Genomic DNA, 23,698 nt, shown 5'->3' with positions numbered 1-23,698 from the left:
TCATACAATGATCAAACACCCATCCCTTCACTAGTGCACATGTTCCACCACCAAGAACCCAGCATGCCCCCCCTTCCCCTGTACCTGTGTGACAGGTGATTTTCACTTTACTCTCTCTTTACTTTGATTACATTCAATTTTCGACAGAAAACCCACTATTATTATTTGGACTTTTCCAACCAACAGTCAGACCTGTTGAAATGGCGTCATTAGAACATATGTTTTCTATTGCTGATAACAAAGAACATATGATGTTGCACGGTCAAGAAACGGCCACCCAGTTTTGAGATTCTGGTATTTTAGCAATAAGTCCAGAGGTATTTCTGCTAGCAGCTGCTGCATTCCGAGCTTGGTTTGTGTGCCTCTGGGATGATGGCTATTCAGGAGTGGAGGAACTGTTTGTGGGCAGCTGCTCGGGGTCTCAGTTGAGTGGGGAGTAGGGCCGGTTCTCTCTCTCCCCCACCCCAATTGCAAGATTCCCTGTGCATCCTATCACTGCAAGCTCCTACCTCTCTGTCCAGTTGGCTCTGAAAGGTGGTGGTCGCCATGATGCTGCAAAGGGGAAAAGGCCGAGGGACAAAACCCTTCCCCTCCCAGGGCCTCATGGGGTCGTAGCTTAGTTCACAGTCCAGGAGTATATCTGCCAGCAGCTACTGTGTTCTGAGATTGGTTTCTGTGCCTCTGGGATAATGGCCACTCAGGGGTGGGGGAGCCGTTCCTGAGTGGTTTTTTGTATATCAGGAAAGGTTTGGAGAAATAGTCCCATTCCCACATACTGGAACCATGTTAGTAGAAGCTCAGTGTCACCGGGACTCCATCTGGAGAAAGTGGGGTGGCTGCATCTTCTCTGTTTGGCACCCCGGTGTTGTTGGCCTGGTCTGGGGTCTGGAGTGTTCTCTGGCTTGCAGTACCCGCTGGCCTGGATTCTTCACTGCTGGCTGTTGCCTCAAGCTTTTTTACTAGTGAGTTCTTAGTTGGCACTTTCTCTAAAATTGCATTTTATTCCACCCCAGGTATCATGTTATCTTTGTCTGATTTATTTTTTCTCCTTAACCATATGACTAAAATTCTCGGTATTGTACTTATGTTTCTCCAACTAAAATGTAGGCTCTGCTAGGATGAAGATTTTTGTCTTATGTTGTCCACTGTTAAATCCCCAGCACAGAATATTTCCTTGCGTATATAAAGCACAGTGTAAATTTTTTTAAAATGTGATTCAATTTTAAGGATAATACTACATAAATCAGTAGCATTGTCATCCCATTGGTCACCGATTTGTTTGAGCGGGTACCAGTAATGTCTCCATTGTGAGATTTGTTGCTACTGTTTTTGGCATATCAAATATGCCAGACTCTGCTATTATATGGGATCAGTATGCAGAAGTCATGAAAGTAATGAATGATTTTGAGAAACATTGATTTATGAAATTTTTGGATTTAAACTTGTTTTTTGTAAAATTTATTTCTAGACACCATGATTAACAAAGTTGCTGACAGTAGAGTGTCCGACCTACAGGTTCTCAACTACAATCATGCTCATGATGTTATTCCTCCATCAGCCACCTTGACTTTCCTTTGATACCCCAAGCCAATCTCCTTGTCAAACACATGTTTAAATTTAATTTTATAGGGTAGGTTCAATGCTTATAGTACCATTTGATCAATGATTTTGTTGTTCTTTTGAATAGTTTTATTGATTTCTATGTTATTGATTCATGCTCTGATCTTCATTTCCTTCCCTTTCCCCTACTTTTGTGATATGTTGTTCCTTTTCTAAGCTTTTTTTTGGGGGGAGGGGCACAACCCTTGATGCACAGGGGTTACTCCTTACTCTGCACTGAGGAATTACTCCTGGCAGTGCTCAGAGCACCATATGGGAATCTGGGAATCAAACCCAGGTCGGCCCAATGCAAGGCAAACGCCCTACCTGCTGTGCTATTGATCCTGTCCTGTTCCTTTTCTAAGTTCTAAAGATATGTTTTTGGGTTATTTGAACTTTTCCTTTGTTTCTAATGTAGGTCTATATTAATATAAATTTTCCCTGTAGTACTGTCTTTGCTGTGTCTTATAGATTCTGGTAGTTTGTTTCTTCTTTCTCATTTATTTTGAGGAAACTTTTTAAATTCTTCTCTGATTTTCTCTATGGTCCAGCTTTTATTCCAATATTTTTTTTAGTTTCTCAATTTTGGAGCATTTTAAAAATCTTATTTTATTTTTCATTTCAATCTTCATTACTTTGTTGTTTAAGAAGATATTTAATATAATCTTCATTTTTGAGACTTTATGTATGTTTGCATTATGTCCTAGTATGTGGTTTGTGCTGGAGAGTGTTCCATGTGCACTAGAGAAGAACTTGTGTTCAGCCTTTTGAGGGTGTTGGGCCCTGTATATGTCAGTTGTTCCCAGCTTTTCCAGTTCCACATATTGGACTTTTGTTACTTTATTTTAAACAAAGAAATGATCTAACTGGTCTGTCTAATAGTCAAAGTGGGGTGTTAAAATCTCTGCTGCCATATGGCCTGGAGATTTAGTCTAGAACCCACATACTGAGGGCTTTCCTTGTGGAAGCTCTTGGTCACTGGAATTCCACCTGGAATAGACGTGAATTTCATTTTTGAGAAAATTTCTGTTCATTTCTTCACTCATTTTTTGGATGAACTTGCATGCCTTTTTTTGTAAATTTCTACCAGTGCCTTGTATATCTGTGATATTTCCCCCCATCAGAAGAATATTGGGTGCATACCTTTCTTCCTTCCTGATAGAACACTTCAGGGGTATAAACATCTGAACACTGCCTTTTTCCCCCCCTAAGAAAAATGACTGTTTGATTCTGACATTTAATAAAACACAAACAAGGCTCCATAAAGTGACCAAAAACTATACTATGATGCTCTTTCTATATAAGAGCAATAAATTTATTTTAACTTCAGCCAACAATTTATCAAAGGTCAAAATAAATAAGTTAAACCCAATGATTTAGAATAGAAGAACTAAGGCAAATTTAATTGCAGCAGTGACAGAAAAGCATTGAAACCACAAATAAGTCCTCGGTTCTGAGGTTCTTTTATGTGTCTCTGGATCATGGCTGTCACGGAGCTTAAGTAGCAGCCAGAGGCAGTTTGTGCTCCTGACCTCCAGAGTCCCATGGGGAAGGAGAATGAGAGGCCCTGGCTCATTTTCTACACTCTGGTGCCTGGAGTTTTCCATCATTGAACCCACGTACCTGCACTTATCATTGGGTTCTGGAAGTTGGCAGCTGCCAGGGTTTTTAGGGGGCAGGTGGGGGGACTACGCCTGGCTTAAAGTCCAGAGTTGGCCTGGCTTAAAGTCTGGAGGCATCTGTGCAGCAAGCTCCTTGGTTCGGAGATTTTTTTGTGTGCCTCTGGATAATGGCCCTTATTTCCATCTTTTCCAGAGAAATAAACTATTGGCATATGCCCTGCAGAGCAGGCCCAATCGCCTGCAGCACACCATGCCACCAGCCCTAACTGTGGCTTTTAATCTCTTTCGAGATTTATGGATGTCTGAAATAAGGCCAATAAATGAGCTTATATAGCTCAGCTGGAGGTGGTTTGAGGGTCTGGCTCCCATGTACCTAAATTTTGGCCATTTAATTTCTTGGTAAACTTGGCCCCAAGTTGTTGGGGTCCAGCCAAAAGCACAACGGCAATTTGGGGGTATCACGAAGCCTGAATATTCCATCAGGCTGCTGATGCACTCGTCCTGTAGGTACAGGTTGACCCTCTGGAGGCATTGCTTTCCCTATGTCCCACAGGTTCTCATAGTCATACCCTTGTTCTCATTTGTTTTCAGGAACGTTTTGATTTCTTCTTTGATTTTCTCTCTAACCTACTGGTAGTGAGCTGTTTAATTTCCAAGTGTTTGATTTGATTATCTGTTTCTCTGTGTGATAAACTTCTATTTCTAATGCATCCATGGTTTGAAAAGATAGTTGATACATTTTCTGTCTTCTTGATTTTATTGAAATAATTTTAGTGATCAAGCACGTGGTCCTTCTTGGAGAACGTTTGATGTGTACTGTAGAATAATATTTAGTGAGCTTTGGGGGGATAAAAAGCTCTGTATATATCTGCTAGCCCTTTCTCGTCCATTACTTCCTTCAAAGCCACTATGCCCTTGCTGAGAACACAAGGCAATGTTGAAGTCTCCAACTATTGTATATTTGCCAGTTTATACAATTGTATACAATTATTGTATAATTGCCAGTGTTCTCCTTGATGTCTGCTAGCAGTTGTTTTGAGCATTTTGCTGGCCCCTCAATGGTAACTTATATATTTAGGATTATAATTTCTTCTTGATGTACACATTCCTTGATTATTAAGATGTGGCCTTCACTGTCTTTTCTAGCCTTTTTTCAACCGGAAATCTATGTTTTGATGTTAGTATGGCCAACCCAACCTTTTTGAAAGAGTTGTTTGCTTGAAGAATTGTTTACCAGCCTCTGACTTTGAGTCTCTATTTGCTCTGACTCTTTAGATGTGTTTCTTGTAGGCAGTGGAATATTGGATTAAATTTTTAAATCCATTTTTCCATTCTGTCTCTTAATTGGTGTGTTTCGGCCATTGTAATTTCTTCCTGATATACACATCTCTTATTAAAATGGCCTTTGCTGCCCCTTTTAATCTTTTTCAGGCTGAAATCTATGTTGTTCGATATTAATATGGCCACCCTGGCTTTTTGAGGGAGTTGTTTGCTTGAAGGATTGTTTTTTATTCTGTGGCTTTCAGCCTGTGTTTGCTCTGACTTTTCAATTGTGTTTCTTATAGGCAGCAGAATGTCGGATTCAGTTGTTTTTTTTTTTTTTTAATTCATTTGCTACTCTTTGTCTCTTAATTAAGTGCATTTAGACCATTAACATTGAGAGAGAGATTATTGTCATGGGGTTTTGTTCCATCTTTCTGTATAAGGTTGTTGTCTTATGGATCTTATAGTCACCTCTTTAGTTCTTTTAAAGTTGGTTTTGAGTCTATGAAGTTCCTGAACTGTTGTTTATCCATGAAGTTGTATATCATTTTTTCAAATCTCAATGAGAGTCTGTCTGGGTAAAGTATTTTTGGTGAGGTGTTTGTTTCATTGAGTTTTTTTCACAATATCCCACCACATTCTTTAGGTTTCATCTGATAAGTCTGCTGTAACAAGAAGGGATGCTTTTTTGTTTGTGATTTCCTTTGATTTTGCTGCTTGCAGTGTTGTGTCTCCATGTATGGTATTTGTGGTTCTGATTATGATATGTGTTGAAGTCTTTTATTAGGGTCTCTTTTAGCTGGTACCCTTTGGGCTTCTTGGATCAGGATGCCTGCGTTCTCCAGCACTGCAAACTTTTTGACAATTATGTCTTTAACTCTTTCTATCTCATTGGGGTTGCCTCCCTGTCCCTCTGGGACTCTGATGATTCTTATGTTATTCCTCTTGAATTCATTCCATATATCTTTTATCCACCTTTCAGCTATTTGGAGGTCTTTTTCCATCTTCTATTGTTGCCTGGGTGCTTTCCTGCAGCTCATCTTCAAGCTCCATGATTCTCTGATTCCGTCTTCTGCTATTATCATTGTGCTGTTGAAGGTACCCATAGAGTTTTTTAATTTTATCTACTGAATTTTTTATTAATCACACTTCTGTTTGTATTTTTTTCTAACTTCTGCTCTAATTTCCTCCTATATTTTATTGACTGTCCTTCCATTTATTTCTTTCATATCCTCCTGTGTTTTATTGGATGTCTGTTCCACTCATTAAACAGCCTCACACTTTCATCTCTGAATTCTTTTCCAGAGAGATTATGTATGTGGTTTTCTTTGTTGAGTTTCCAGAGCTCTTTTTTTTTTCAATTTACTCCTTGTGGTGGGGATCTGTGCTATAACCAATGATGCCATGGTTGTCCGGAGGTGGAATCTTCCAGTACACGATCTGTGTCCCCTCTCAATGACAGGGACACAGGGAGAACTCTGGATGCTGGTCTTCTCTTTCCCTTTAAGGATATTACCTTCTTTGATGCTCCTGTTTAACTTGTGTGGGGCCTCTAGCACTGATTCAGGGGACCTATTCTTTGACCTGAACTTCTGTTACTTTTAGTTTGGGGTTGTATAGATTCTAGTGTTCACTGTTGTTTTTCTGAGTTTTGGAGATGTGTTAACTAGAATAGGCTAAAGGACTAATGGCCTAATGTGATCGAGATAGTCAGGCTGCCCTTGTGAGAGTTTGGTATGGAAGGCCAACATGTGGGTCCAATGAAATATGGAAGGGAAGATTAACTGGTGACTGCCTGGACAGTCCCTCTTCCCCACCCACTGCATTACCTGGGAAAGAAGGTGCCACGTGTTGGGGCATATCCTGTAGTCACAGTTCAAGTTCCATTGCTGGTTTCCTCACAAACGCAGGAGATGTCCCCTCTCTGCCCTAGGTGCTTATCCTCTGGGCACCTGTGGCTTTGCAGGGTTTCTCTCTGTTTGCTATTACCTTGCACCATGGTGCTCTGCTAACAGTTTTTTTAAACTCACTTATCTATTTTTGGGGACTTAGGTTGTTTCTCGATCTTAACTATTGTAAATAGAATGGCAATGAACAAAAGTGTAAATATATCTTTTCAAATTAATGTCTTAGTGTTCTTTAGGGTGGATGTAAAAGATGGAGTGTTTTTAGGGTGGGAGTTCTATTTTTAGTTCTTTACTAATTCTCCTACAATTTTCACTTAGGGATCAACCAGTTATTGTCAATGGAACTGATTCTTTCCATTCTTTTTGATATTGGTAATTCTGTGTGTGAATGTTCCCCAGATTTGCATTTGCCTATTAATAAAGTAAGGATTAATACTTTCATACATTCCTACTGGTTTTCTTGGTATTTTATTTGAAAGGTGTCTGTTTTTATATTCCAGTTTTTTCCTGTCTGGAGGAAGGAGCACTGCACCTGGCTGTGCTCAGGCCTTACTCGTTGCTCTGTGTTCAGGGCTCTGGAGATTCTATGTGTTGCCAGGGATCAAATATCACTAGGCTGAATGCAAGGCAATTGCCTTACCTACTATACTATCACTCTGACCTCTATCCTCCCCATTTTTGATTGGGTTGTTTGTTTTCTTGAGTTTAGTGATTGATTTATTTATGTGGATGCTAGTCCTTTGTCAGATGCATGGTGTGTGAATATACTCTCCCATTCTGTAAAGTGTCTTTATTTTGGCTCCTGTTTCTTTCATAGTGCAAAAGCCTTTAAGTCTGATTTTCTATTAGTTTATTTTTGCTTTTATTTTATTTGACAATGGATTAAAATCATTGAGGATAACCTCTAAAGTTTACCTCGACAGCATTGGTTAGAAACTTCCTTGCTCCACTTTATGTACTTTTAGCACATTTGTCATTTATGACTTCATTGTTCTTACATCTGAGGGTTTACCTCTGGTATCTCTATTTCATTTCATTGGATATCTGGGAGTCTGCCTTTATTCTAGTACCAATCAGTTTTGCTTACTGGGCTTTAGACATAATTAAAAGTCGGAGAGTATAATGACTCCCATCTCTTTAATTGCTTTGGTGATTCAAGAACCTAGATGGAAACATACAACTTTCAACATTACTTGCGTCTTGTTCTTGAAGAATGACATTGGAATTTATTAGGGATTTAATTTTATCTATATAATGCATCGGTAGAACAATCATTTTAATGATACTAATTTTTCCAAGTTATGAACATGGAATTAGTTTCAATTTTTTATATTTATCTAATTAGTAGTTTATTTTAAAACTTTAAAAAATATTCTTTGTTAGGTTTTTATGTTTATTCCTAGATATTTTGACTTTTTGCATTTTTGTTAATGGGATTGAAAAACTCATTTGCATATAGAAATTCAACAGGAATCTGTAGTAGCCTACACTATATATTTATTATTCCTAGAAGCTTTTTAATGCAGTCTTTAGGATTTGCTGTGTGCAATATGTCTTTGAGTGTGTAGCAGATTGACTTCTTTTTTCCCCCCAATTTTGTGTTTTGTTTAGTTTTGATTTTGGGGTGGCAACACCTGGCACTACTCAGGGATGACTCTTGGATGGGACTGAGAGACCATAATGGGGTGCAATGATTCAGGTCAGTTTCATGCAAAGAAAGCATCTTACCCACTGTCTACTGTTTCCAGTCCCTCTTTTATAATGGAATCCTTTCATTTCTCTTTATTAACTAACTGCTCTGGCAAGGACTTCTCATATTATGTTGAATAATAATGATGAGAATGAGAACTCACATCTTATGACTTAGAGGAAAAGCTTTTCTTTTTTAAATCCCATTGTATTTGATATTTTCTATAAATTTGTTATAAAGGGTCTTTACAGTCTCAAGCTCTTTGTTTTGAGTTACCTATTTTTTTTTTTTTGCTTTTTGGGTCACACCCAGTGATGCTCAGGGGTTACTCCTGGCTTTGCACTCAGGAATTACTCCTGGCGGTGCTTGGGGGCCATATGGGATGCCGGGGATCGAACCTGGGTTGGCCGCGTGCAAGGCAAATGCCCTACCCGCTGTGCTATTGCTCCGGCCCCTTGAGTTACCTATTTTGATTAGATTTCATTTTAATCAGAAATTGGATTTTGTTGAACTGCATCTGCATCTGGTTGGTGTGATTGTATGATTTTTTTTATCTTTCCTTTTGTTGATGTGGTTTGTTGTATCACATCAATTGATTTGGTATATTCATCTGTCCTTGAATTCCTGAAAGTCCCGTTGGTCATGTTGTATGATATGCTTGATGTATGGTTGAGTTTTGTTCACTTAAGATTTTGATAAGGTATCTTTGTGAGGGATATTGGTTTGAAATCTCCTTTTTCAGATGTGTCCCCATCTGCTTTTCATAACAGGATAATGTTGGTCTCATTGGGACTGTTAAAAAGAGTTTCTCCTGTTTCTTTGACTTACTGGAAATGGCTTTGTTTGGGGAAAGAACTTATAGTTAAGCCAACATGTAGATCTTGATTTTGAGAGACTTTTCATTGCTGTTTCAATTTTCATATTAGCAGTTGGTGTGGTTCAGTTTACCTGTTTCATCCAGATTCAGTCTTAGAATCTTTAGGAGACTAATCATTTCTGTATTCTAGGTCCTCTAATTTAGTGGCATAAGATATTCACAGTATTATGTTTTGTGTTCTATAGTATCTTATAACTTCTTTCCTCTCATTTCTTCATCTGACATATTAGTGTTTTCTCTTTGTTTTTTTCACAAATTTACCTAAGGAGTTGTCTACCTTGTTTTTTCCTTTGAAAAGTGTTCTTTTTGGTTGATCATTTGTGTATAATGTTTTGATGTCTGTATTATTTCTTTCCACTGTCATTTGTGTTATTTTTTCTCTACTTATTTTGGTCTTCTTTATAGAACTTCTCCAGCTCCATGTAGAACTTCTCAATTTCTTCTTCGTCATACTTGGATGTTGGTGTGTAGGTGATGAAGGTAGAAACTGGCGACAATGAGCCACATCTATTCAAATGTAAGCATCCTATTCAGGTTGGTAGGCATTCGAATGATTCAATGCTCATGGCCAAGTTCATGTTGACAAGGACACCGACACCACCGATGCCTCTACTCTCACGTTTCGAGGAACAGTTCTTCAGTTTTGAAACGGCATGATGTGATTGATGCCTTCTCTTCCCAGTCAATCCAATGACGTGTACTTGATCTTCTGTGTTTGCACCATTAGGTCCTTGATGGATGCTTCTGATGCCAGTGTACATGCGTTAAAAGTGCAGACAGTCATTTTAGTCCTTCATTTTGGCAGCCTAGTTCGACCCTGAGATTTTAGCAGCCTCTCCTCGCTCATCCTTCTCAACACTGCCATGTTGGGGCTCTTCCAGGGTCAGGAGAATGAGGCCCATTTTTGTTACTGTTTTTGTAATATCAGATATGCCACGGGTAACTTGCCAGCTCTGCCCTGCGGGTGGCATGTAGTAAGGTGGTCCCCTCCCTTCTCATCACTTACCTATAATAGCTGGCCCCCTCCCTACTCTTCACTTAAATACTGTAGCTGGCCCCTCCCTACTCCTCACTTATCTACTGTATCTGGCCCCCTCCCTATTCCTCCCTTATCTACTATAGCTAACCCTTCCCTATTCCTCACTTATCTACTACTATAAGTGAGACCTACTGAGACCTGAACAACTCTACATTAGGACCCATGGCCTATAATGGAACAAAAAAGGTGAGAGACTATCTCAGTTCATCATGTTGACCAAGACCATATCCATCGTAACTTGAAGTTCCAGAAGGCCGGATCTAAATGTTGGACATGGGAGTCTCCTGGTGGACAGTTCCACAACAAAATTGACCACATCATATTCAGTCGATGGTTTTGCCTGACCGATGTCGCCGTTATCCCTAAATTCCAAATGGGATCAGACAGCTGTCTGCTTCGTACGAAATTCTACTTCATGGATTGGGGAGAAAGGGCTGCAAAGTTTAAGAAGAGAACTAGAATAACCACCAACTGTGAGTTCTTTGGCACTATTGTGCCAATATGGGAAGATGCCATCGTTGACAACATTGACGAGGAATATGATCAACTGGTTCAGCATCTCCATGATTGTTCGAGGAATGCCGAGAGAGAGAATGCCACAAAAAGATGCTTGTCTTCAGACACTCGAGCTCATTCACCAACATGGTTTGGTGCAAGCCTCAGGCAATCACAAGGTAACATCTGAGCACACAAAGCTGTGTAGAGATGCAATAAAGGAATACTTCAAGGAGAGAAGAGCAGCAGTGTTGGCCAATGCAGCAGAAGCTGAGATAAGTATTTGCAATGCCCACCTGTCCTTCACCAACTATAAGACTAAGATGACTGCCCTCCGACATCCTGATGGAACTATCACATCATTATTTCCAATTTTCCTAACCACTCCTCAAGCCAGCCCTTATAATAGGTCCTGAATAATTTTTATATTGCTTTATAATTCTTAAAAATGATCAAAAATATTTCCTTAGAAGAAAGTGTGTGAATATTGTTGTATGTTACCATAGAGGTGTTAAGCCCTTGTAGATTACTAACATGTTGTTACAGGTTAAGCCTTGTGTGTTTGTATTTTCTTAATCAAGATTGGTTGCCTTGTACATTTTATCCCATCCAATGTGGTATGCTTATTAATGGTTTATCAATGGTGTAGAGTTTGAGGTTTTCTAGGAATTCAAACATTTTTTTATTGTGGTCATATAGCTGGAGTTAAATTTTTAACTGGATGGTGACTTTGGGTGCCCTGAACAAGAGTTTGGCATAGGTCTGGAAGCATCTTTGTAACTTGTTGATATCTTTAGAGATATATTTATGAGGTTCTTGATCATGTCCCATTAATGAGCTTCTTTGATGCAGGATGCAGTTCATGGATATGACTTCCAGGATTCCGAAAGATCAGGGAAATGGTGGAGAGGTAGCCCATCCCAAACTCTGTGGGAGGCAGAGATTTAAGTGGAAAAATCTGCATACCTGGGTTTTTCAACAGATAAATTTCTGCATGAGGCTCATACCAACTAGTGGAGTCCGGCTGTGAGAATGGCAGGAATTGTGGAGTGTGAGATTGTCAGCCACCAGGGCTCTGTTTGGGCAAGTGCTAGTTTCACTCCAGAGTGCCATGGGTGACTCAGGCTGGTAGGGTTCTGGAAGCATCTCTGCAATTTGTTACCTCTTTAGAGATTCATGAGTCTCTGTATTATGGCTCGTAATGGCATATTTGGTGCAGGAGGCAATTCATGGGCATGACTTCATTAATTTTTTTAAAAGATATTTTGACCTTTCCATCAGTGAGAAGGGGAACATTTAAAGTGTACTACTATTCTGTTGTTGTAAGTTTTTTTTCTACGATCCCAGTAGGAGTGGCTTTATATTTTGGTCTATAAGTCTTCTTGATATGTAATCTTGATTATATGATGTTATTATTATTAGTTAGAACTTTTCTTTTCTTTTTGGGTCACACCCAGCGATGCAGGGGTAACTCCTGGCTTTGCACTCAGGAATTACTCCTGGTGGTGCTTGTGGGGACCATATGGGATGCTGGGAATCGAACCTGGGTCAGCTGCATGTAAGGCAAACGCCCTACCTGCTGTACTATTGCTCCAGCTCCATTATTACTTAGAACTTTTTAAGTTCAAAGTCTGTTTTGTCTGACATTAGCATGGATATTCCAGACTCTTTTAGGCTACTGTTTGTCTGCAGCTATCATTTGACTACATGGTTGATTTCCACTTTTTGCATTAAACCTTGCATTCAGATAGGTAGCGTGTGAAGAGTCGAGCCAGTGTATTGATGAGTACTGGCGGCAGATTATTCAGGTGTTCAGGTCTGACCTTGTCCGGACCAGGTGCTGTACTCGTCTTTACCAATGAAATGGCGTATCAGATTTCAGAAGGGAGGACGTTGGGAATGACATATCCATCCTGTGGAATTTGGTATGTAGGCAGGTGGACATGGCTGTCAAAGAGATCGAGTAGACGTCATTAATAATCCTCTCCATTGCCTTTCTGGAAGATGTGATAGATCCATCGGGACGTCGGAGGGCAGTCATCTTAGTCTTATAGTTGGTGAAGGATAGGTGAGCATTTCGAATACTTTTCCAAGCTTCTGCTGCACTGGCCAACACTGCTGCTCTTCTCTCTTCGAGGTCTTTCTTTATCGCATCTCTGCACAGCTTTGTGAGCTCGGATGTTAGCTTGTGGTTGCCTGAGGCTCTCGCCAAACCACGTTGACAAATGAGCTTGAGAGTTTCCGAAGACAGGCATCTGTTTGTGGCTTTCTCACTCTTGGCATTCTTCGCACAGTCACGGAGGTGCTGAACCAGTCGATCGTATTCCTCGTCAATGTTGTCAAGGACAGCATCTTCCCACATTGCTGCAATAGTGCCAAAGAGCTCCCAGTTGGTGGTCATTCTGGGAGTTCCCTTGTTAAACTTAAACTTTGCAGACCTTTCTTCCCACTCTGTGACGTAGAATTTTGCACAAAGGAGATGGTAGTCCCATCCCATTTGGAATTTTGGGACAACAGCGACATCGGTCAGGCAAAACCTTTGATTGAATATGATGTGGTCAATTTCATTGTGGAACTGTCCACCGGGAGACTCCCATGTTCAGTGTTTAGATTCGGCCTTCTAGAACTGTGAGTTACCATGGATGGTCTTGTTCGACATGATGAATTCAGACAGTCTCTCACCCTGATTGTTCCATTTGTATTTATTCTTTAAGGAAACTTTCAATTAATTTCTTCTCCCCATTTTTTGGGGGGGTTTGGATTACTTTTCTTTGTAAAGCCCTATCAGTGCCTTATACATCTTTTTTTTTGCCTTATATATCTTTTATATTAACTCCTTATGTTTTTGGGTAAATATTTTCCCCCATTCCCCTGTCAGCTGTCTTTGTATCATGGTCACCATTTCTTATGAGATGCAGAAACTTATTAGTTTAATGTATTTCTATTTCTTTATGTTTCCCTTCACTTGCTTGGTCGTCGTGTTTCATCTTTCAAGATGCCTTTTACTTCAGTGTCATGGAAGGTTCTGTGTATTTTTTCTTTCATGTGCCTTATGTTTTTATATCTGATGTTGAGTTCTTTAATCCATTTTGATATGACTTTTGTGCATGGTATTTGTTACAGGTCTGAGTTCATTTTTTTACATGTAGCTGCTCAGTTTTTGTAACACCAGTTGTTGAAGAGGCTTTCCTCACTCTACTTTTTATTTATTGCTTCTCTACCAAAGATTAAATGGTCATATATTTGAGGGTCTGTTTCAGAATATTCAGATCTATTCCACTGGTTTGTGGGTCTATCTTTATTCCAGTACCATGCTGTTTTAATTGCTGCGGGTTTTTAAGTGCAGTTTGAAGTTGGGGTAGGTGATGTCTTCCATCTGCTTTTTTCTCAAGATTGTTTTAGGTATTTGTAGGAGTTTATTGTTCTGTGTGAATTTCAGGAATCTTTGACCTAAAATTTTTCTTTCTCTTAAATATGGTCTTCTCTGGGATTTTCCCCCCAATTCCAGTGTAAGATTATAAGTTCCCATGATCCCATTATAAGACTTCAGATGACAGTGGCAAGCCCAGATTATTACAAAAATTTAGTTGAGGATGTGTGTATTCAGTGGACATTGACTTGCAATACTTTTTACAAGTGTGATTCTCAAACATAGCTTCCTTCATGAATTCATAAATCTCAATCTTTAGGTATGGTAAATTAATGTGTTTAACATATTTAACAGGTGACTATTATAAATAATGAATTTGAGAGCTTCCAGGAGTCTTTATAATGAGGAGTTTATTATGCTAAGCCTACTCTTGCAGTTTAATTTGTTAGAACCTGGGAATCTTATTTGAAATGTGGCTCCTTAAACTTCAGGTCTGCGATGGGGATGAAGAAGTTGTCCCAAGTGATTTTAACAAAAAGATCTTTGAGAGATTGTGATAGTAGGCTTTGCAGTAAGTGTGGGATCTCCAAATTGTATTTTTCTTAATGTTAATAAATGTCCTTAGCACAATATTCATCATCATCAGCATCATTATCCCGTTGATCGCCAAATTTCTCGAGCCATCTCAGTAACGTCTCCATTCGTCCTAGCCCTGAGATTTTAGAAGCCTCTCTTTACTTGTCCTTCCCAATAATGCTGCATTAGAGCTCTTCCAGGGTCAGGGGAAGGAGACTCAGCATTGTTACTGGTTTTGGCATATGAATACACCATGGGGAATTTGCGAGACTCTCCCATGTGGGCAGGAAACTCTCATTAGCTTGCTGGGTTCTCCCAGAGGGAGAAGTTCCAGGAGCTTAGTTTTAAGTCTCTGGATGTTGGCTGTTGGTGGGATTACATAGTGCCAGGGGTAGTCCCTGGGTGTGACCACCTAGCTGCTGGAAAATGGGAAATCTGGGTGGAAGAGTCCCAGTCCTGATCCGACCAGGCTTGGAGGTCTCAGCCCCAGGTACCACACACCTGGGTTCCTCTGCTGGTACCTTCATGTGTGAGGCTCATTTGAATGTGTGGATAAGGGCCTTGAGCATGGCTGTGACTAGGCTCTGAAGGTCTTTGGCTGCAGGAGCTCTGCTCGGGGCCAGGAGGGAAGCTGGAGTCCACCCCTTCTGAGGGTCCCCAGGGAAGACAGCCAGATTCGCGGGCAAGAGACTCTCTGCCACACAATATTCATAGATACATAAGTTTAGAAAGGCTGCAAAGGTATTTCCCTAAAAGCTCTAATTTTCATAGCCTGAAGAATTATTTTTATGGATTACCTTTGCTTTTGTCATGGTAATATATTGGCTTTTATTCAGCTATTTCAATAATTAGTTGAAATGGCGGTAGTGAATTTGTATAGTCTAGGGCACACTGGTTATTGGTAGTTATTGGTTGTCTGACATGGTTTATAACATGTCTTTAAGCATTCTATATTGTTGTTAAGTATTGAGCAAAGACATTTTATTTTCTAAAAAACATTTTTATTAATTGTTGCCTCCAATATGCAAATTACCTTGGAACATTAAGTATGATAGAAGTTGTGTGTTTAATAATGATAATAATGACTCCTGGGTTACTGGCAACTTTGTTTTTTCACTTGTATTTTATGAAAACAAGAATTCTGGGGAAAACATTAAATTAAATTAAAATTTTAAAACATTTTTGATTTGGCGTCTTAGGGGACCATATAGCCACTTAAACTATCTCTACAGATCACCAAAACATTTAATTTAAACATTTAATTTAAAATAGAGAAGAGTGGTTATTTTTGAGTAATGAGTTTTCTCTAATCTTCACAATTATAACCCCTTGCTTGAGACAGGTATTATTTGCAGATGAGGAAACTGAGGCTGAGAGATAATGTAACTTGATGAAACTCAGATCTGACCCTAGATCTGTTTGTTTCTCTAAGCCGCTATTCATTTTTCCTTAGTGATTTGCCTTTCAGGTTTACTAAAGGTCTGTGTTAGAGTAACATATTGTTAGAAGTACTTCAGAATTGAAGACGTAGGTATGGTTCATTGTCAGTTTTGTCATCCAGCTTCACTTTTTCTATCAATTTTAAGTATGTAGTGCTTTTCAATCCTTATCCCAAAGCATTAGCAGACAAAATCTGTGTAAGTTTATTGTAAAGTAATGTTTTTATTGGGAGAGGACAATGAATAGTATTTTAGTTTGTAATCATGATCTCTCCCAAATTGGGCAAATTGTTGTTGTTTTGTTCCCTTTTTGGATCACAACAAGCTGTGCCCAGGAGTTACTCCTGAGACAGGATTCAGGGGAATATATGAGGTCCTGGGAATGGAACCCAGGTCAGCTGTGTTCCAGCCAAGTAAGTGTATTCCAGGAACTGCACTGTAGCTTCCCTCCAATTTGCTCCAATTTGGGCAGATTTTAAATACAATTAATGTGAGTTACTTTGTAAGTGTTTTGGCTGCTATAAAGTGACTAACATGTGATAACACTGTGACAAGGTGTAGGAACATCTGGGTGGTGTAGAACCGGGGACATTGCAGCAGATTGCAGCATTTACCATCTCCCACAGCAGAAACAAAAGCCAGTATGGTCAGAATTTTCAATATCTCTGATGGATAAGAGCAAGGAAAAACTTACACCTTTGCTGTTATTGCTACATACACTTTATTTAAAGAGGGTAAAGATCTTTTAGACTTGAAGAATTAACTTAAATATGTTTTAATTTTATTTTATCAGTTCTAGTTCAAAGTACAGGGATCCAGAATGTAAAATCAAAGCTATCTAGGTTATTTGATTATAGTTTAAAGAGAAATTTTAAAATGAATCTTAAAAGTGGTATGAAAGTGAATTCTATTTTCTGCAGACCTCGAAGGAAGGAGTATATTTTCCGAGTGGAAGTCACAGACTGGTATGTTTTTGATTTTGTCTTTTTTTTTTGTTGTTTCATGGATGTTTTTCTAACTATTAGTTTAGTAATTTACTTCTCTGTTTCCTTTTCCCATTCCTACTCACTCCCTCTCCCCACCTTTTCTTCTTCCTCTATAAAACCAGAGTTCTAGTATTTAATAGCTTAACTCAGAGTATAAAAATATAGACTAAAAACTTGTTAGAGCATGTGCTTTGCAGTGAATTATTCATTTTCGATAAGCTATATGCTAGAATAGTTACATTGAGTTGATTTGGTATAAGGGTGGGTGTAAACAAATCACAAAGGCGCGCACAAGGGAGAGGGAAGTGCAAGGATGTGTCCTGTTGTTTTGTTGGTCCGAGGGCACTCAGGGCAGCTCTATCACATGCACTGCTCAAGTTCGGTGTTCTTGAGCTGCTGTGTAAGGACCGGATCGGGAAGGCTCCTCCTTGTGCTCTGCGTCTGTGTGTGCCACTGTGCTCTCTTCTGTCTGTCTCTCTGTCTCTGTCTCTGTAGTCTCTCCTCTGGTCTTTTCTGACCTCTCTCTGTCTCTGCTCTGTGTCTTCTCGTGTGTCTCCTTCTCTGTCTTTTCTGTCTTTTTCTCCTGTCTCCCCTCAGTGCCCCTCGTCTTCTCCTTCAGTCTCAGTTTATATAGCAAATTTCATAGGGGGTAACACAAAGGTGGGTTGAACATTGACAAATCAACAAAGAAGGGTAAGACCATTTCTTGAGATTAACAAAATCTCACTAAGGAGATTACTAGGAGATCCACTCAAGGGTGGGGTCCAAACAAGGGTGTGTCAGGGTGTGAGCTAGTAATCTGTTTAAATAGTTATAGTAAATTTACTTCTAATATTTCTAGCAATGTCATTCTGTATGAGCACAGTAAGACATATATCAGACTTAAAGTTTGGTTCTTCCTGAGGACATTCACTATACATTCCAGACCACAGTTCTCAGGCCAGGTTACTCTTCCTTACCCCAACAGGGTCCTAGTCTTGTTACTTTTGGATCATGACAGCATTTGTCTATGACCATGCTCTCAACTTATAGTTGAGTATTGTGGTGCTTTGGCCTGGCCCATTTCAATGCCAGGGTAGCTCACAACTTGCCCTGGGTCCATTCCGTCCTCATCAGGAATCTTCTTTTGGGGTGCTAGGAACTAAGGGCAACTGAGTTGAGAAAGCAGATGCCCAGGAGTAAATATTATTGGAGTCAATTTGCTCCCAAGTTACAAAGCATAATATTAACTGTCTTCCTGTGTCCATACAGAAAGGGCATTGCTTTAAGGTAAACTAAGTTCCCTGTGGCAAGGCTGAAAGGACAAACCCCATGTTATTCTACAGGTGGGCACATATATATATTCTTGTGTTTTAAACTTTAAAATACTTTTAAAATCTGATCATCTGATATGTAGTTTTTGCTTTAGAAGAACTGTAAGTGGAATTAATATATTGATGAAAACCTATTTTGTTTTATATTTCTGTGGTGCATTTATCCCACAATATCAGAACATTCTTTGTAAGTCACTGAATATAAGTGTCAACTATTTTTTGGTTTGAGTTCATCTCTGTGCAGCTTCTTGTGGCAAATAATTAGAAATTGCCTTGCATCTGTTTGGACACCTTGTGGCATTTAGGCCAGGAAGCAGATGTTGTCACTCTGGAAACTTGCATAGGGAGAGGCAGTCTAACACAGGATGGTGCAGCTTTGTTGTGTCCCCTTGCCATTTTTGTGTTTGAGGATATTTCAACTTCATTTTGGAATTATGGTGTGGAATATTGCTCTTTCCAGAATGTGTATTTCTAGCTGGTATTACGATGAAGGTTATTAGAAAAGTAGTCAGGGAACTGGATCATAATATTGGAGGAAGGGATCTGGTTTCCCCCCATACCCTCAAATATTTCCCGAATAATTTTCTGTGAGTGACAGATGTGGATAGATGACCATCACTTTTTTTTTTCCACCAGGAAAGCATATATAAGCTGTGTATGACTCTCCCCCCCTTTTTTTTTCTGAAGTCACTGCTCAATATGAACTATCAGTTATATTCAGGCCTCTGGGGACCCCCACTTCCCCCACAACCAATGTCTCTGTAGTTCAAAAGCACTTATGTAATAAAAAGCTTAATATTTGATTGTGCATTTCATATAAAGTGTTCCATGCAGTATACACAGCAAGTAAATGGGTAATAAAAGAGCAACAAATATATTTTACCAAGGGAAATTTTTTCTTAAGTTCTCTTTGATTAGTACTGTGTCCACTTGCATTTTGAACCTTCAGTGGGTCCATAAATTTTCAGAGGTGAATATAACTTTATGTTAGTAATTCCTGAGTGTGGAGCCAGGAATAACCCATTAACACTGTTCATGTAGTCCAAGGACCAAAACAAACAAAACAAAACTCAGATTACTTATAATTCTGTTTTTATAGTCACTGTCACTGTCATCCTGTTGCTCATCGATTTGTTCGAGCGGGCACCAGTAATGTCTCTGATTGTGAGACTTATTGTTACTGTTTTTGTCATATCCAATACGCTACAGGTAGCTTGCCAGGCTCTGCCGTGTGGGCGCGATACTCTTGGTAGCTTGCCGGGCTCTCCGAGAGGGGCAGAGGAATCAAACACGGGTTGGCCGAGTGAAAGGCAAACGCCCTACCGCTGTGCTATCGTATGTTTCTAATATGTACGTTTTTTGGTAGTAATATATAGGAAATTCATCATCTAGGATTTGTTCATTATTTAATTTTTTTCTCTACCATCTCATTCTTGGTATACAAATTTTGAAGTGATAGTATATATTCACTGTATCACTATCACTGTCATCCCGTTGTTCGTCGATTTACTCGAGTGGGCACCAGTAACGTCTCTATTCCTCCCAGCCCTGAGATTTTAGCAGCCTCTCCTTACTCATCTTTCCCAAGGATTGGAGGCTCTTTCAGGGTCAGGGGAATGAGACCTATCGTTACTGTTTTTTGGCATATCATATATGCCATAGGTAGCTTGCCAGGCTCTGCCCGTGGATAGTATATATTATGGTTTAAAAAGATGGTCCAAAATGAACAAAGAAATTTTGTGAACATGATAAAAATATTAACATACTGTATGAAGTTGTGACTCTGTGTGTGTGTGTATGAGAGAGAATGAGAGTGAGAGAGAGAGATGGAGGCAAGAAATGAAAGACAAAGCACAAGAGTAGAAATTTTGCCATTCAAGCAATACATATGTTTACTCTTATTTGTAGTTGTTTGAGTTATCTGGAGAAATATTCTTTGTTTTCATAGAAACTGGTCAAAAACTAAGAAAAGTAGTGATCTGAAGTGATAGTACAGCAGGGAGCGTACCACCTTACATGCCTCCAGTACACCATATGGTCTCTTGAGATCTGCCCGTAGTAAATGCTGAACACTGACTGGGTGTGGTCCAAAACAGAAATAAATAATACTGCTCATGAGTAGTCACTGCTGCATTTGTAGCATCTGAAAGTATGCTTGGCATATCCTAGATAATTCTGTTTTTTGGGTCACACCTGGAGGTGCAGAGGACACTACTCCTGGCTTTGCACTCAGGAATCATTGCTGACAGGACTCAGGGATGAGAGTTGCGAAGGATCAAACCTGGGTTTGGCCACATGCAAGGCAAGCACTCTACTGGCACTACTATCTCTCTAGCCCTTTTCTTTTTTTCACTTCCTTTCTTCCTTCCATTCTACCATCCTTCTTTCTTCTCTAGTGTTTTTTAAATATGAATTTGCAAAGAGAATTTATGCAAAGATCACTCTATCACTGTCATCCTATTGCTCATCGATTTGTTCGAGTGGGCACCAGTAACGTCTCCATTGTGAGACTTGTTACTATTTTGGCATACCGAATATGCTTCAGTATCTTGCCAGCCTCTGCCATGTGGGCAGGATGCTCTCGGTACCTTGCCAGGTTGTCCGAGAGGGAGAACAAGTTAATAAGAGGTCGCACTGCCATGAATTCGGCTGCGTGCTTCTGGGAGTTTTGTTTTTTATAGTCTCTGGATCTTGGCCAATGATGGAATTATATAGCCCCTGGGGCAGTTTGTTGGTGTGACTGCCAAGCTATTGGAAAATGGGGGATCTGGGAGGAGGAGGCCTAGGTAGATTTGAGCAACCTTGGAGATCTCAGCCCCGGGTCCCTCTCTGCCGATTCCTTCATGTGAATAATTTATGAAAGTTTTGTTGTGTATACTGTTATGTAAATAACTGAAGTGTGTTTAGTTATATGAACATCCCTTAAAAATTGGGCATTTGGGAAATTGAAGAGAGAGCTCATTAAGTTGGCAGGCATGGTTTCCATATGTGACCCCCTGAGTTCTGTTCCTGGTCCCTGAAACATCCCCTTGAGTCACCATTAGTTGTAGCCCTGGTGACCCCAGCAATTCCTTTCTGAGCACTGAACTGTAAGGTCTGCACAGCTGACAATGTAGCACCTCGGTTCCCTTAATACTTATGGACATATGCTTACGGACTCCTATTCCTCCCTAAAGTAGACATTTCTATTTCTCTATACCATGATGCTCTTTATATTTACGGACCAGCAGTGTTCTCTACACATATAGTTGAAATCCATTGCTCTATAGTAGTATTGTGCCTGAAGTGTAACCTGTGACATATGTTTATGAGCTTTGAACTTTGCAATACAAACTGCCTAGCCCAAGCTCCATTCTTAATCCTACCATTTAGTAGCAGTATGCCCATAAAATTATTGTCTTCATGTTTTTTTCCTTCTTTGCAAACTAGGAATGATAATACTTATCATAGGGTTCGTAATGGGCAGAGTATTAGTAGAAAATACTTAGAATGCAAAGAAAAATGTATTCTATTGATTTGGGGCTGGAAAAATAGTATAGAGATTAAAATAAGTGTTTTGCATCCTGCAAACCCAGGATCGAATCTCTGGCTCCACATACAGTCCCTCAAGCATCATTAAAGGTCATTCAGGCGGAGAATAGCCACGAAACACTACCAGGTGTGACCTTGAAACAATTAAATAAAAAGTTAAGACATATTATGTAGACCTAATTCCTATTGAAATTTCACACATTTTTTGGGGCTGGAGTGATAGCGCAGCAGGTAGGGCGATTGCCTTGCACGTGGCCGACCCAGGTTCGATTTCTAGTAACCCCTATGTTTTCCTGAGCACAGCCAGGAGTAATTCCGTGAACCAGGAGTAGCCCCTGTACATTGCCGTGTGTGACCCAAAAAGCAACAAAGCAAAACAAAATAACACAATTTTTAAAACCAAATATAAAAGTCCCTGTGTAGGCTGTATAGAGCTGATATGTATTAATGAACACACAAAAGAAGCAGCTGTGGTAGACCAATGACAACACATATTTTGAAGAGTTGGAAGACAGGGTAGGTGATACTAAAAGGAGATATTAGAAAATTGATAGTATCAGAACACAGAGAATAACCTGAAAGCTTCTTGTTCTTCAGAATATAGAAGAGCTACAAGATAAGAGAAAAAGCTAGATTATTCTCTAACTAGGTCAGTGTCTCTCTGTGGTTGATACTACCTCCTGGAGATTCCTGGACTGATTCAGGGGATGATAGTATACCCTAGTTTGCAGTTGAGGACCGTTGTCTGGTTTTATGTTTAAATTAAAGGTGTAGGACCTTGGATCAATGACTGATTTTTTTTTTTTTTCTGAAAGTGGGGTCGTAGGCCAAGTAAATTTGTGAACCTTTGAGATAGATTGTATTATCTAGAAGTGCCAGGGAAGTATTTGATTAAGCTAAATTCCTATTATGAATAAACTGAACAATTGTTTAATTTAGGGATAGGTTGCTGACATTTTAATAAGTGATTTTTGACTTGTTGCTTCCAAATGCTGTGGTTCCTATAGATTGCATTAAAAAGAAGTGACTTCTGTATGATGATGAAATCTTGCTGTTTGTGACAACATGGATGATTCTATTATATGAAGAGGCCTTGTACATTTGGTGTTGATATGGTGCAATACTTCTACATTAAAATGATAAGCATTAGCTCTCCCAAACCCCTTTAAAGCACAGAGCATGTCTCCAAGGACACAGAAAACTGATGCTGGACTCTATTCATGCAGGTCTGTCAAGGATGCTGGCCCCCATGTCACTCTACAACTCCTTGTACTGGGTCCCTCCAGTGCAGGGAAGCCTCTTCCAAACTTCTCTTCCATCCAGGGCACACCTCAATCACCCAGAAAACTAACATTGGACTCATCATCCAGGTGCACTAAAGTCGCCAGCCTCTATCTCGCCCCATGACTCCTGTGCCTCTGTAACCTCATCCTGGTCCTGTAGATGGACAAGTCTTTCCCAAATCCCTCTCAAACCCAAAACCACATCCCTATCAGTTTTAAGGGTTCTTGGGTCTTATATATTTCCTCAAATATGTCTATTTTAACCTTTTTATGTGAACAGATATATAAAACACCAAATTGCTTGACCAGTGAAGTAACTAAAAGCACAGATTTTGTTAGATGAATAGATTGTAAAGGGTACTGCTGAAAACAGCAAATTATAGCAGACCTCAGATATCTGGCATTGTAAATTCAAACCATAGCACCCACTTATCTTTAGTAATAGTGGTTAAACTAGATTTCACCTGCTCTGGCAGATGGGACAAAAGTCCTGGCAAGTCACTGAGCTCAAATAAACGCTCAGTCCTCATCAGTGTGAAACTCAAATCAATAATCCATACAATGGCCATGGAAGTAAAGCAGCCACTTGAAGAAAAATTAAACCAGATTAAAGATGAACTGATCCACAGTATCAAAAAGTTCATACAAACAATATTGAAGGAGTTTTAAAATAATACAATAGCCAGCCACAGCAAAAGAATTCAACAT

The 23,698-nt window shown here is 39.6% G+C and overlaps 1 protein-coding gene across 8 annotated transcripts in view; it reads left to right on the top strand.

Annotated features, from left to right (window-relative positions):
* The window catches only part of PSD3 (pleckstrin and Sec7 domain containing 3), a 525,397-nt gene that overhangs the window by 154,587 nt on the left and 347,112 nt on the right, over window positions 1–23,698 (top strand). For 4 of the 8 annotated variants that reach the window (XM_055144411.1, XM_055144436.1, XM_055144443.1 and 1 more), the window contains one exon: window positions 16,798–16,842. The exons of the other annotated variants lie outside the window; for them this stretch is intronic. In XM_055144411.1, coding sequence (XP_055000386.1) covers window positions 16,798–16,842 — 45 coding nt within the window. The remainder of the gene's footprint in view (window positions 1–16,797; window positions 16,843–23,698) is intronic. 8 annotated transcript variants of the gene reach the window in all.

The sequence above is a fragment of the Sorex araneus genome, chromosome 1, assembly GCF_027595985.1.
Source record: "Sorex araneus isolate mSorAra2 chromosome 1, mSorAra2.pri, whole genome shotgun sequence".
NCBI classification, from domain to species: Eukaryota; Metazoa; Chordata; class Mammalia; order Eulipotyphla; family Soricidae; genus Sorex; species Sorex araneus.
Note: the sequence above shows the minus strand (reverse complement) of the source record. Positions and strands in the feature narration are given on the sequence as shown.